A 16550-nucleotide genomic window follows, 5' to 3' on the forward strand; every position below is an offset into this window, starting at 1 on the left:
AAAAAGCTTGCATACTTTGCCTAATTTCATTCCATAATGTCATATGATATAATATTTTGGGATAACTCTCCAAGTCAAACAAAAGTTTACAGAGTCAAAAAGCGTGTAATACATATTATTTATGGAGTAAATTCACGGACGTCCTGTAGAAACCTCTTCAAAGAACTGGGTATACTAACTACTGCCCCTCAGTATATTTGCCCTAAATAATATATTTTCCCAACAAACAGCTCAGTTCATACATACAATACCAGAAACAAAAATGATCTGCACAAGGACTTAAAAGCACGTACTTTAGTTAAAAAAGGGGTCCACTACACAGGAACACTCACCTTCAATAATTTGCCAGCAAACATAAAACATCTAGTTACAAATGAAGATCAGTTTAAAAAGGAGTCTGAAAGACTTACTAGAGGCCAACTCCTTCTACTGCATTGACGAATTTTTTAATAGAAACAAATAATGTATTGTATATACCCATACTATTAGTATTGTTATTTGAGCTTTAAGAAAATGGAGATGTTCCACATCCACGAGGATCTCCTCATCACTTATCTATGGAACGAAAAACTAATCTAATCTAATCTAAAACCTTAAACTGTGACATCCGCAAACCATTTCTCTCTACTGCGACGGCGTCAGTAAGTAATCGAAAATATTTTTTTTTTCTCTGGGAGCAGGCTCGTTTTATTTACGATTCCAATACACCAAATTATTCCCCAGTATTTTACCTACAAAATCGTATTTTTCAACATGGCCTCCGTTCCATGCGACGGCCTTAAACCACCTTATTGGGGACGGGGGGGGGGGGGGGGGGGAGGCTGTACGCTAGAGTGGTACCACTCTAATGATTGACGTCGAAGCCAACGTCTTGCTGCACCATAACAAGCACATCATCCACGTAAAGCTTCACATGGAATGCGTCCTTCATTAGAGCAAACAGATGGAAGTCGGAAAGAGCAAGATACTGGTTGTAGGGTGGATGAGGAACAAGTGTCCAGTGCACATTTGTCAGTAACCCAACTGATGGAGGAATGTGTCACCGTTGCCAACACAGGCATCCAGTTGTGCAGCGAGATGTTTTCGATCACCTCGAATAGAGTGTCTGCACGTTCTAACACTGCAGGAGTCACAGCTGTGTGCTGCCGGCCGGCAACGGGAGACCAGACAGGTCTGCGCGGTCTTGTTGCGACAATCCCAGGTGCCGCGACCAAATAATTACCATTCTTTTGTTCACCGGCAGGTCGCCGTAGACATTCTACAGGTGTATATGACTGCGATGCTTTGGTTTCTCACCAAACATTTAATGACAGCTCTCTTCTTGGAACAATCCTTCGTCACAGAGGCCATTTTGAAGGTTAGAGATAGTACATCACCCATTGGAACTTCATGAAACTATAGGGGCTGCTGAAACGAGGTACTTAGGTAAGGCAGGAAGAGGTGTGGACGGGGCCTTACTCAGTTACTGTTGGTTGCTCTGCTCAGTAAACACGTACACTTTATTTAAGGAAATAATTTTTGGAACCATCATTTAAAAAAATTGACTTATACAAGCTACACTGACGGCTGAAGGCCTCATTAAGAAAGAATTGAAATTATTTGTCGGCTGAAGGCCACAAGCAATACTTCAAAACAGTTTACAGCAGAAGGCCTGAATTACAAATGAGGAAGAGAATTACTCGCTAAAAATACCAAAATAATTTTTAAAACCATCAAATAAAAAAAGCCTTATGCAACACGAGGTACACTGACGGCTGAAGGCCGTATTAAGAAAATTTTAATTATTTGTCGGCTGAAGAACACAAGCAATAGGAATAATTTAAACAAAATATTATTTTGAAAAGATTGACACGATCAGACCAAATAAAGAAGGGAGTGAGCCACAGACAGTGCTCCGAGGATCGACCTGATAAAAGCCCCTACAGCTGCGTAAACGGTGAGACAGGCAGCCAAGAGTTACGCTCACTTAACAGGATGGCAACTCAAACTAGGGACAGCTTAAACGTCGACCAGCACACTCGCAAAATCAACCTAAGATGCGATTACCAATACCACGATAGAATAACAGTTATCATCGCTAAATGACAAGCATTTAATTACGCAAGTTGACTGCACAAGTAGTACGCAGACAGAGTTAAGACCAAACTGTCTATTCAAAATATGATTAAATGCATATGGAACCGCAAAGTACAATTCCACAAACAACTCAGACAATTCTAAAACAGTCACTACACAGCAACAAGATGAATTGCCCGTAGACATGAACGCTAAGAACATAGAAACGGTCGGAAGACCAGATACACGTCGTCCACTGAGGCGACGGACCGAACGACCAACCATCGGTCGTTGCCAATAAAGTCAGGCAAGGGAAACATCGGAGTATAAAACCGCCAACTGACTGCTTGATGGCACAAGGTCACTTCGATGGGCGGACACACACACAAGTGAAAGTTGCACTACTCGAATATAACGATCCATTCAACTTAAACTCGCCGAATCCGGACCTCGACGTGGTCGTGAACTCTCGCGACCACATCCTTCCATCGGGCAGTGCATATATCGCCAGCTCCCTTGGCGAGTACCTCACTGCTGCTCCGTCCCAACTGCACTCCGACACACGACGACCCCTGAAATACTTGAGGTCGCTCCAAAGATAGTACCACAGTACTCGCTACCGATAAACGCCGCTGCTGCCACTCACGGACAGGCAAAGCGAGCAAACGTAGTGGCGCCAGTGAATGCACTAAGGAAACGAGAGGTCACAATCCGAACACACGACGCCAACCTGTCAACGGAACAAACGCGAGCTGGAACACGGCTCAGCTGAAGCGCGAACATTATACGGTGTCCCACAACAAATTCCGTACTTTTTCAGCCGAAATTGGCCGAGAAAAAAGAAATGTGTACATTACTTATTGAACACCTGTCATAAAATGTATTCCTCTCACCAGTCTGTCTTTCTCTATTCTCTTCTTCATAACTGCGCTTCTTAGACTACACACAACTTTTAAGACACCAGCAATAATTACATTTTTCTATAACCATGAAAAACAACGGGTAAATTACTATGCTAGTGGTTGTCTGACAACTACTAACTGCCGTGTACAGCTTCATTGAAGAGAGAAGAAGGTTGCATGGGCACAGCATTGCCAAGTCTAGTAGAACAGCACTGGACTGAGGCATGTGAGCTGTCTTGTGGTCATCATCGGTAGCCACGGTATCAGCACCAATTGAGTAGTGTTGTAGGAAACCATTATCAGTCTTATTTGACAAGCCATAAATTTACAGTCTCCAGTAGGTTTCTCAGTCAGTGGCTTACGTTGTACGCTGGGCGTTACAGGTGGGCCAGGACTTCGCAGAATTCCTGAGTCCGGAAGACGTGCCGGTGCTGCTCTCTCAGGGCCGCAGTGTCCGCCGCTTCACGCTGACCTACATCTCGCTGGGCGTGCTCGTAACCACTTACTGGCTGTTCACCCCCGTCAGCCCGGAGGGCCTCCCCTTCTTCCTGGCGCTGCCCTATGACGCGTCGACGCCCCTGGGCTTCGCCGTCTCTTGGGTCTACTGCACGGTGGGAACGGTGCACGTCGTGGTGATGACCATGGTGTTAGACTCCTTCAACGTCAGCCTCATCAATCAGCTACGGATGCAACTAGCTTTGCTCAACAACAAAATTGTCAGTCTCCCCAGGGAGAACTCCTCTACACCCTTGGACTCATTACAGACTACTGGCTACTGGGACCTTCATTATCGACTGGAGAAGTGCGTCCTACATCATCAAGCCATTATTAGGTAAGCGTTAAAGCATTACTCCACAATAGTACGAGCACTTGAAAGTTTTGGGCGTTTATTCGCATGCATATTGAGGGAAAGACAAGATATATTGAGCATTTGTCTACAAGTTCAGTAACATGTGTAATCAGTGTTAAATTTCAGCGAAGTGAGCGCTATTCGTCATTGTATTACGTCATGTATTGCTTTTCGTGGGGAACTAATTACAAAGAAATGACAGAATCAGGGAAAGAAAAAATATTTTCACTTTACTCAAGATAAAAATTATACCTGACATTATGCATTGTGACTGGGAACTATAGGTATGAGCATGATGACGTTTTGTACAGGGTCTCTCAAATCTTTTGGAAGTAGTGGGTCCACAGTCGATTATATTGATATAGGGAAGGAATGATCGGAAACTCATCTTTACTATGTTCCAGACTTACACAGTGTACACTGCATAACAAATACATAGCTAATAGTAGTCGTACAAAGTGACGACCGCCAGTCTCAGTGCATATATTGCAATGTTGCATGCAGTCCTGCTGCACTCTCGCAAAGGTTCTGGGTGTCTGTTTTTCATTGCAGCAGGCGGCAAGCGATACAAGGCCTACATCCCTGGCCACCAAACATACTTTACACAGCTTAGTTCGCAGTACATGTGACGACTACATGTCCTGCATCAGCCCATTAACCTGTGTCATACGCGCTCCACTGTCCCTGGTATCAGTTGTCCATTGCATCAGACATGTGACCATGGTGAGATGTATTGCCATGTACAGTGCATGGCAGGTAGTCAAAGACAGAACGTTACTCTTCCCAAGAATAGGCAGACGTGCATTTAATGTACACTATGCGAGGATGTGGTGCCCATTAAGTAGCACGAATGTACAGAGAACGCTTTTCCAACATGTGTCATCCTAACTGGAAGACGTTTATCTCCACGGGTACCAACTTAAGAGTGACGGTGTCGTTCACACCACAGAGAGCTGGCCAAGGTTCCTGCCAAAGAGTTATTCAAACAGTGGACTCTGAGGCGATCGTGTTGCATCATGTGGCCGATCAAAATATTCCCGTGAAACACACATTTCAAAGGATACTATGTGCAAAGTACTGCTGAGACAGGCATTACACCTTTATCAAAATGAACACGCCAAGTACTGGGACCACCAGACTTTAACCACGTTCATTTCGTTCAAAGGATAATGCAGTGCAGTACTGTATTCCCCAGCTTCACACAGTGTCTATTGTTCATTGATGAGGCCTCATTGACTGCTGATCACCATCACCCACAACAGCTATGTTTGGAGCGAGGGCAATCGTCAGACGACCCAAATCAGTGGCCACCAGCAATGAGTATCTATCAACATATGGGTAGGAATTGTCCAAGTTTACGTAACAAGACCTTATTTGCTGCCTCTACATTTGAACACTCAGCGTTACATGACATTCCTGTGAGATGTGCTGCCAAAGTTCTTGGACATTATACCAATTGTTGTCTGTGAAATGATAGTGCACCAGCCCACTTCGATGTTAATGTTTGTAACCACCTCAACAACACATACTCCCATCACTGGAATGGAAAGGGAAGTCCTTTTCCATGGCCGTATCCCACACCTCAGGACTTTCTTCTCTGGGGTTACTTCAAGATGTTGGTATTTGAAACCCTCATAGAAACGGATGAAGACTGCTTGCTAGGGTCTGATCTTACTGTCTTCTGGTACAACAGACACCAGGGATATTCGAGAGAGTGTGTGGCACAATTTCATGCACTGTTCCCATGCAAGGTGTCTCCTGCCACACCTCGGTAGATGTGACGCCACCAGCAGTCTACCATATGTTGGCCCTGAAGATGACCCCTGCGATAGGCTCAAATTGGTCGCCGCTAAATAAATAAAAAGTCGCAGTTAAGACTGTTTTCTTAATACTGAGTCAATATAATCAGTTGTTAACCCACTAGCACCTGTTTCTGTGTGACCTGGGTTAGCAGAAGATTGGAAAAAAAACGTCACATCAGTTTATTTGTAGAATTTATGGGGAATGTATGGTGGCTGATTTGTTACACAAGTTACGCTGCATACCACAATGACATTACTGTTTACAGATTATAAGTTCCCTGCAGAAATATTGACCCATGCTGCCTTTATAGCTATCGATAAGTGCGAAAGTGGTGCCGTTGCACGATTTTGTGCCCATAAATGTTCGATACGATTCGTGTCGGGCGATCTGTTTGGCTAAATCATTCTCTCTCAACGTCCAGAATGTTCTGACATGATGCATTTTGATCCATAGAAATTTCAACTTAGTTTGGGACCATGCTGTAAACACAGCCCACACTGTTAATGAGGCACCACTAGCTTGCTCAGTGCCTTGTTGACAATTTAGGTCCGTGGCTTCGTGAGGTCTGCGCCACACTTGAACCCTACCATCAGCTCCTAACGAACGCCGGCACGGTAGCTCAGCCTGTTCTGTCAGAGAGCTTCTTGGCCTCTGCAATAAAAACTGAGTGAACGGGTCAACAGCGAACTTAAACGCATGTCATGTGACGTTCGCAACGACCAAACACAATGATCAAAAAAAAAAAAAAAAAAAAAACACGATAGAAATGGGGACTCATCCGACCAGACCACGGTTGTCCAGTCGCCTAGGGTCCAACAGATATGATCATTAGGGCAGGGGAGGTGCTGCAGGCGATGTCGTGGTCTTAGCAAAGGCACTCACGTCATTCGCCTGCTGCAATAGCCCATTATATCCGAACTTCACTGTCCTAACTGAAACGTTCGTCGCACGTCCCAAATGGCTTTCTGCGATTATTTCACGCGGTGTTGCTTGTCTGTTAACACTGACAACGTTATGCAAACGCCGCTGCTTTCGGTCGTTAAGTGAGGGCCGCCGCCCACTGCGTTGTGCGTGGTGAGAGCTAATGTCTGAAATTTGGTATTCTCGGCACTGTTTGGTATTCTTGACACTGCGGATCAGGACATTTTGAGTTGCCTAACCATTTCCCATAGGGTATACCTATGTGTCTAGTTCCAACTCCCATTCCGCGTTCGAAGTCTGTTAATTACCGTCGTGCGGCCATAATCACGCCGGAAATCTTTTCACGTGCATCATCTGAGTACAAATGACAGCAATGCGCTGCCCTTTTGTACATAGTATGCACAATACCACCACCATCTGTATGCGTGCATATCGCTACCCTATGATTAATGTTACCTCACTGTAAGATGTTCAAAGAGGCAGCCATGCATTTCCACGTGGGGCGTCACCCAACGGTGCTACAGAATGTAGAAGATAACGTGTCCAACGCCTGCCGCTCGACAGAAAAATTGGGTTGTTTCAAAAAAATGTCTGTTCACCAGACGTAAAACTAAATTGTACGTTCTGGAATAAGTTGATACACCGAATCACTTCGCCGACTACCCAGCACAGGCACAGCTAACAGTACGTGTAGGGAACATAAAACAATACCGTACACTGTTGGTAACCGATTGTGACGTAATATACGCATCTGAAATACAACAGTGGTGCCTTTCATTAACCTTTACATTATTCAGTTTTGGAGGAACAAAATGATCAATAGTATGAAGTTCAGCTGTCTTAAAATTTGACAAAGATGACTCGAGTTAGCAGATATAACTAACTAAAATCGATCTTTAAAGATAAACGGAATAGTTGGTTAGTTACTTGTTCCACAGATCTATTCCACGATAAACGTTATGATGTGGAACGTGTCAACAGAACGAATATAGATCACTCATACACAAAAAAAAATTATATTTATATACCTGCTCGCTGGCTATTGACACGCAACTTTTTTAAATATATGACCATTTACCTGTATTGAAGAATTCTTTTATGCTATAGAAGCTGTCTTAAAGCAGAGCCCTCTTTAATCTGCATCTTAAAACCCTTCTACCATGTATCAGATATTTTATTTCCATGGATAGACTAACAATGGTTCTTATAACTCTATGTTTTAACCCTTTTTGTCCAAAGTTAGATTCAAGAGATGTGTGACGCTGATTACTTTTCCTTCTGCTGTTGTACTTGTAAGTAACTCTGTTACTCTTAAGCTTACGTGGATTTTTGATAACAAATTCCGAAGGTGAATAATGCATCGTGAGGCTGTGGTTAATATTCTCAACCGCTTAAAGAGATGTGTGCAAGATGTATATTTGAGAGCTCCACAAAAACCTCTAATTATTTTCTTTTGTGCAATGAATATATTTTGTCTAAGAGAGCAGGTTCCCCAGAATGTTATCTCATAAGACATCAATGAATGAAAGTTAGCAAAACCTGTTTACTTACTGTTTTCTACATCCCCAGATTTGGCAGTTATTCTCATGAGAGAAGTAGCTGAACCTGGACGTTTTAGCAAGTACTATTTTTTTCCTAGTTTACGTTTTCAGCAATATTCACACGTAAGAGTTACGATATTCTACCGTGTTTATTATTTGTTGTTAACATGCTAGGTTAGTTGGAGGGAGAATACTTTTGACAGCACAAAATTGTGCGAACTGCGTTTTTTTTTAAAAGTACAGAGCTAGCCCATTTGAGCACAACTGTGCAGTAACTTTCACAGAAACATCATTTACTATTTTTCTATTAATGCATCTTTGTTTGGCTTCATATCAAATTTGTATCATCTATAGAGAGGACTAATTCTGAATTCTGATTCAAATAAAATGCAAATCATTAAAGTAAAGCAAGAACAGCATTGGGCCAAAGATCGAACCCTGCAGGACTGACGAATACTTGTGAATTTCTAAGGCACCAAATTGCTGAGGTCATCGGTCCCTAGACTTACACACTACTTAATCTAACTTATATTAACAACAACATACACACACAGCTGCGCCCGAGGGAGGACTCGAACCTTCAGCGGGAGAGTGGGGCTGACATTGTAACATAAGATACCAACTGGTTATATTCTATCTTTTAAAGATTTTATTATGTGCTCAGTAGACGGGCCTTTTCCAATCCAAACTGTGTTTAGATAAGTAACCCATTATAACACAATGATGTGACAAACCTGGGGAGTACATTACATTCTCAAAAGTTTTTGAACGTGACGTATGAAGTGACGATAGGTATTAACAACTGTGGAGTCACCCTTTCCGTAGGATACTAACAATGCCATTTTTTAAACTTCCGGGGAAAACATCCTGAGTTAATGGTCCATTATGAAAGTGACATGCATTACACATAATAGACTCTCCAATTTACAGTGTCCTATTCGAGATATTATCCTCCCTACATGAACATTTTAGGATCCCTATTTCAAATGTTCCCTTATTTCAGACGGAAATGTGATATTAACACGTAATTCGGTAAACGTCCTTTTATAAGTTTCTTCGGAGTATAGTGCACAGCAAGAAAGGTACTGTTAACGTTTTTCCGCCATTTCCCAATTAAAGAGAACTGTCCCCCTACTTCACTAGCATTCCTGATTTTTTTAGCTTAGGGTCACTTCTGTAAGATAAACTAATTTTTGACGACTATGGTAATATCTGTCGATAGCTTGTGGCTCTTCCAAGTCAATAAGCTCACCATTGTCAGCGTCACACAATATCAACATATCACGTTGAGCATGTACGAAACATGTTTGCACTAAGATCCATAGGCCATTTTTCTAAATGAAACGTGGTATTGCGGAAGAAGCCGTGCAGTCCTTGTGCGAAGTGGAAGTCACATGTCTATTACAGGCCTCGACACGCATTTGAGGATTTTTCCAGTGAAAATTCTTATGCCTGTGTAGAAAAATCTGAACATAGTTCGTGTGTTGAGTAATCTGTATTGTGTCCTAGTGTGTGTTTTGTTTTAACAGGAACTCAGACTTGCTGGAGAAGTCCCTAAAAGGCATGTTACTGGCACAGAGCCTCTCCATCGGCGCCGCTGCCTGCTTCCAGATGTTCGAGGTCGCAATGGTTAGTGACTGCATTCAATCATCTTTATATTTAGTACACCTTGAGTGCATTGTGATTTGCTAGTCAATCAGTGTGAGACGGTCCAAGAAGTAAGTTGTGAGTGGACGTTGGGAATTACTAATGCAGGCAAAGCAAACACAAAGACATCGTACCTAGCAACTACGAAACATAAACAACGACTTAAACAAGTGTCGATGTGGAAACTACTCGCTCTAGAGCCCTGCCCCGGCCTCTGTGGCCGAGCGGTTCTCGGGGCTTCAGTCTGGAACCGCGCTGCTGCTACGGTCGCAGGTTCTAATCCTGCCTCGGGCATGGATGTGTGTATTGTCATTAAGTTAGTTCGCTTTAAGTAGTTCTAAGTCTAGGGGATTGATGACCTCAGATGTTAAGTCCCATGGTGCTTACAATCATTTGAACCATTTTTTTAACTCCTGCAACAAACACCACAGACATTCTGATTTACCCTACTTTTAGTTTGTTAATATCAATAAGCATTGTTTCATTTAAAACTGTTTGTGTTCGTACAAAAATACACTTTCTAAGTATTATTAGTACTTGTTCCTTAGCTAGCAGTACGAGGCCCTGACTATTAGTCCGTTATGTAAAAACCACACATCAATAGTACTTTCCATTTACGCAATATTTGTGGTACAAGTACAAGTACAATATTCACCCTGTATACGAAACAATTTCATAAGAGATGGTACTGGTTCCAACGCTACACGAAACAGCTCAGAACACTGTCTCAGAAGTAATGAAAAAGGCATGCGGAATTTAAAAGAACATAAAACCCTTAAAATTGGCGAAGTTTAAACTAGTTTGAATTTTAGCACGAATTATATTGCGCGGTGCGTTTAATAGTTTTCGCAACGAAACTCTGTCTCGAAATCTGGCAGAAACCCTAAAAACATTGTGGCTGCATGTAAAGTATAGCACTGACAAAACGCAATCAATACATTCATTGTGCGGTAAGAATGGTGATGTTACTGATGACAGTGCCATTGAGGCAGAGGTGCTCAATACTTTTTTCGAAATTGCTCCAGCAAAGGAAACGAAATAAATATTCGAGAATTCGAATCAAGAACAGCTGTCAACATGAGAAACTTAGAAGTAGATATGCTCGGTGTAGTGAAGCAGTTTAAATCACTTAATAAAAGCAAAGATTCTGTTTTAGATTGCCTACCAGTAAGGTCCCTTTCAGAGTATGCTGATACAATAGCTCCATACTCAGCATTCATAAAAAGCCTCTCGTTCGTTGAAAGATTCGTACCTGAAGAACGGAAAGTTAAACAAGTCACATGAATACCCAAGATGTGAAATAATTGTAATCCGCTGAATTACATACCTATATCGCTAACGTCGATTTGCAATAGGATTTTGGACGTTTACTCTGTTCGAACATTATGAATTACCTTGTACAAAACACAAACAGCCAACATGGATTCAGAAAATATCGTTCTAGTGAGAACGAAACTAGCTCTTTACTGTCACAAAGTAAACAGTACTATCGGCAGGGAATGTCAGATTGATGCAATATTTTTAGATTTTCATAAGGCTTTTGACACTGTTCGTCTCAAGCGACTTCTAATCAAACTGCGTGCCTATGCAGTCTTGTCTCAGTGGTTTCCGGTCTGAAATACCACAGTTCGTACTAACTGACGGAAAGTTATCGAGTAGAACAGAAGTAATATCGGGCGCTCCTCCAGGAACCGTTACAGGCCCTCTGCTTTCCTTCACCTACGTAATCGATTTACGAGACAATCACACAGATAATATTGTGGAGAACACAAAACAAGGACTGTGTTTTATTGGTAGAAAACTTAGAAAATGCAACAGGACCACTAAAGAGACTGCTAACGATACGCTTGTCAGTGTGGAAGATAGGGTGACGGAGGAAATCGGAAAAGTCCAAACAAGGGCAGCTCGTTTTGTATTACAGAAAATTAGGGGACAGAGTGCCACAATTGTGACAATCGAATTCGGGTGACAATCATTAAAACAAAAACGTTTCTCGTGGCGCCATTATCTCCTCACGAAATTCGAATCACCAACTTCCTCCTCAGAGTGTGAAAATGTTTTGTTGGCGTCCACCTACGTAGGGAGAAATGATACTCGTAATGCGAGGATTGCACAGAAAGTATGTTCCGATCGGTCGCGAAATGGAAACCATAGTGAAAACCAGAAACGTTTTATTTGCAACAGTTAGATACACCTTCCACCTACTTCTCTACATAGTCACCTCTCCAACTTCGAGTTTTGCCGTAGTGTTGTGCCACCTTTCCAATATCCTCGTCATAGAAAGCAGCTGCCTGTGCTTTCGGCCAGTTATCTGCACTGATAAGCAGCTCGTTGTCTGTGGAAAAGTTTTGTCTTCATAGCCAGCGGTTCTTGTGAGCACAGATGAGAGTCAGGGGGAGCCAATTACGGACTGTATTGTGGGTGATCAGAAGCTTCTCATCGGAAACGCTGCAGAAGCGTCTTCATTGTTCCTGCACGTGCGGCCGAAAACTGGCATGAAGAAGGAACTGCTCGACAGTTCTGCTATTTGGGTTGCATGATACAGGCGAAATCTCTAACCAGGCCATCATACTTGGCGGGAGACGCTATTCCCTATGCATCTTTAAGTGCTCACTGTTCACTCAAACCTGAAAAGTACGATGCGACACTATCGTCGGGCATACTAGAGACAGTGACCAATACATCCGTGCTATGCTTTACTGGATTTTCCCAGTGGTTTCCATTTCGCAACCGATCGGAACTTACTTTCTGGACAACCCACGTAAAATATGAGAAATCAGAGCTCGCAAGGGATTATTTACGTGTTCGTTTTCTGCTTGCTGTTCGAGAGTGGAACGATAGTGAAATTCCTTAAAGGTCGTTCGAGGAACTCTCTACCAGGCATTTAATTGTGAATGGCAGAGATCTGTAGATATAGGCCGCAAGCAATTTTTGTTTGAATAAAGTGCCGAAAATCGTGAGTCAGTCAAGCTTCCGCAATAGAAAAAAGTGGTACACATTATAGACAGATTTATCCTTATGCGCCTAAGAACATCTATTCTAAAGACACTTTAGTCGGTATGGTTTGTTATTTTGCATCGTGAGTAAACATTTTCAACCCCGATACCTTTTGACACAACAGTCGATGAGATGAGGCATATCTCTCATATAAATGTTGTTTTCAAAATGTAAAGAAACCCATACTGCCAACAATTCTAGCGTTCCAGCGCCCCTGACATGCGTACTTCGTAGTACCACAGTGATGCCAGTTGCAGAAAAGATCTTCAGACGATTATCCAAGTCCTACAGTGAGAAGCAAGCTGTAGGATCAGTTCAAACTTTTTGTATTCAGTGTTACATGCTAACCTGCTGGTATTTTGAGGGACTGAATCGCACGCACGAGACCGGTACTAGTTTGATACTTCTTCAGCGGCAGAGATTATTACGCTGCTGCCGACTCCCAAGGAATGCTGCTCAGCTACATTTTCCTCGCCCCTTGTCAATGGCTTATCCTTATTCTGTGTCACCGACACCATTCTGTGTTGGTCTTTCTTCAAAGAAGGGTAATGCTAAAACCTTCCTGAAGTATCAGTTCGCTATCTGATCATTCCAACCACGACTGGTAAAATAATCTTTATCATGCTGAGCACCCCAGCAGACATTAATATTAATGATTAATAAAAACCACCGCAGCTGTATTATTACACATTTATTGTGTTACTGATGGTTATGCGAACGGAATCGCCCATAACAAAACAATGTATAATAACACAGCTGTGTTGGTTTCCAGTAATCAACATAGTTACTGAGACATTGCGTTTTCCTCCATACCACATTCGAATAGCCCTCTCCATAAAGTTATGCTATAGGGAGTGCACTTTCTCCTGTTGTACCTGACCAGTATACAGTTCTCGTTATACCTGTTGTCTTCTTTGTTCTTCGACTATTTTCCACAGTCGCAGATACACACGTTGTATAAGTTAAATATCGTCTTTCGCGTCTCTAATGAAAGACTCATTAAGACCAAATGCGTTTCGCTTTATCAAAAGCATCCTCAGTGGTCACTGTAACGATACGGTATATTTGTAGTAGTTTTGTTTGCTAGGATCACGAACAGTTCGTATGTTATAACGTACTACTGTAAACGCTATTAATTCTTTTCATTACTCCAGATTCTTCGTTCCCTGTGTCATTCTTTCTGGTCTTCCACAAATATGTGGTGGATTTTAGTATATGGTACTTTCACTAACACTAATCATATTCACGGTTTTCTGTTTTGAAGAACCACTGTCATCTCGCCATTACGTGTACTTTTTTTTGCTATTGCCCTATGCGTTCGTGTTTATTTGCTTTGTTACGAGTGTGAGTGAATTGTTCTTTCTCTGTAGTACGTTTAATTAGTTTAAATAACGTCTGGCTACTAATGATTGCGTCGTCATTTGTTACGTGTTTCTTCCTTAGCACTGCCCTTAGAATTTTAAAGTTTTCTTGTACACTTAGCAGGCGTCTATTGTTACTGAATCTGACTATTTCAGTAACCTTTTCTGTCGTGGTAGGTTGGTGATTTCTTTCCGAAAATGTTATGCAAATGGCTGGTGCCATTTTTCGATGCTCTTTTGTGTTCCTCGTATGATGGCTAACCCGTGGTCTAGGTGTAGCGTCCTCGGTCCCGAGTTCGAATCACGCCACCGCTCAAATTTTGATTAATAATAAGCTGGTTGCCGAAGAGTTGCGGCGCCAGAAGTCAGCCTCATTCTGCCAACGGCCTTGTCAAAGAGGGCGGAGGAACGGACAGAGGTTCAGGGCACTCTCTTGTCCTTGGGATGGGAAACTGCCCAAAAGGCGGAAAAATTAGCAATGGTCAACAGCATGAGGATTCAGAAGACAATTGAAACCACTGCATTAAAGACACGTAACGTGTATAAACAGGACATGTGGCCTGAGACTGAAAAAGTGCCATGATGATCTATCCATTGGCAAAAGATTCCGGAATAGTCCTCGATTCGGATCACCGGGAGAGGTCTGGTAAGAGGCAAGAGATGATGAGAAAAAGACTGAATAATCAGAGAAAGGATAACGTTCTACGAGGCGGAGCGTGGAATATCAGAAGCTTGAACGTGTTTGGAAAACTAGATAATCTGAAAAGGGAAATGCAAAGGCTCAATCTAGGTATAGCATCAGTCAGTGAAATGAAACGAAAAGAAGTCAAGGTTTCCTGGTCAGATGAGTATAGGATAATGTCAACAGCAGCGTAAAATGGTATAAAGAGAGTAGGATTCACTATGAATAGGAATGTAAGACAGAAAGTGTATTACTGTGAACGGTTCAGTGACAGGGTTGTTCATATCCTAATCAACAGCAAACCAAGAAGGGCAACGATAGTTCAGGTATACATGACGACGGCGAGAGCTGAAGATCAAGAGATAGAGAAAGTGTATGAGGATACTGAAAGGGTAATGCAGTATATAAAGGGATATGAAAATCTAATATTCATAGGAGAGTGGAATGCAGTTGTAGGGAAAGGAGTAGAAGAAAATGTTACAGAAGAATATGATCTTGGCACAAGGAATGAGAAAGGGTAAAGACTTATTGAGTTCTGTAACAAATTTCAGCTAGTAATAGTGAATACTGGTTCAAATGTTTCTGAGCTCTATGGGACTTCACATCTGAGGTCATCAGTCTCCTAGAAGTTAGGCAATTAAAATTGCTACACCACGAAGATGACGTGCTACAAACGCTAAATTTAACCGACAGGAAGAAGTCGCTGTGATAAGCAAATGATTAGCTTTTCAGAGCATTCACACAAGGTTGGCGCCGGTGGCGACACCTACAACGAGCTGACGTGAAGAAAGTTTGCAACCGATTCCTCATACACAAAGAGCAGTTGACAGGCGTTGCCTGGTGAAACGTTGTTGTAATGCCTCGCATAAGGGGGAGAAATGCGTACCATCACGTTTCCGACTTTGATAAAGATCAGATTGTAGCCTATCGCGATTGCGGTTTATCGTATCGCACTATTGCTGGTCGCGTTAGTCGAGATCCAATGACTGTTAGCAGAATATGGAATCGGTGGGTTCAGGAGGGTAATACGGAACGCCGTGCTGGATCCTTACGGCCTCGTATCACTAGCAGTCGAGAAGACAGGCATCTTATCCGCATGGCTCTAACTGATCGTGCAGCCACGTCTCGATCCCTGAGTCAACAGATGGGGACGTTTGCAAGACAACAACCATGTGCAGGAATAGTTCGACGACGTTTGCAGCAGAATGGACTATGAGCTCGGAGACCATGGTTGTGGTTACCCTTGACGCTGCATCACAGACAGGAGCGCATATGATGGTGTGCTCAACAACGAACCTGGGTGCACGAATGGCAAAACGTCATTTTTTCGGATGAATCTAGGTTCTGTTTACAGCATCATGATGGTCGCATCTGTGTGTGGCGACATCGCGGTGAACGCACATTGGAAGCGTGTATTCGTCATCGCCATACTGGCGTTTCACCATCGTAATGGTATGGGTTACACGTCTCGGTCACCTCTTGTTCGCACTGATGGAACTTTGAACAGTGGACATTACATTTCAGATGTGTTACGACCCGTGGCTCTACCCTTTATTCGATCCCTGCGAAACCCTACATTTCAGCAGGATAATGCACGACCGCATGTTGCAGGTCTTGTACGGTCCTTTCTGGATACAGAAAATGTTCAACTGCTGCCCGGGCCAGCAGATTCTCCAGATCTCCCACCATTTGAAAATGTTTGGTCAATGGTGGTTGAGCAACTGGCTCGTCACAATATGCCAGTCACTACTCTTGATGACCTGTGGTATCGTGTTGAAGCTGCATGGGCAG

The 16550-nt window shown here is 42.7% G+C and overlaps 1 protein-coding gene across 1 annotated transcript in view; it reads left to right on the plus strand.

The window, feature by feature from the left end:
* The window catches only part of LOC126278845 (odorant receptor Or2-like), a 146533-nt gene that overhangs the window by 92390 nt on the left and 37593 nt on the right, over nt 1-16550 (plus strand). Inside the window, exons 4-5 of the mRNA XM_049979121.1 lie at nt 3341-3789; nt 9602-9701. Coding sequence (XP_049835078.1) covers nt 3341-3789; nt 9602-9701 — 549 coding nt within the window. The remainder of the gene's footprint in view (nt 1-3340; nt 3790-9601; nt 9702-16550) is intronic.

Source organism: Schistocerca gregaria, chromosome 6, assembly GCF_023897955.1.
Source record: "Schistocerca gregaria isolate iqSchGreg1 chromosome 6, iqSchGreg1.2, whole genome shotgun sequence".
Lineage (NCBI taxonomy): Eukaryota > Metazoa > Arthropoda > Insecta > Orthoptera > Acrididae > Schistocerca > Schistocerca gregaria.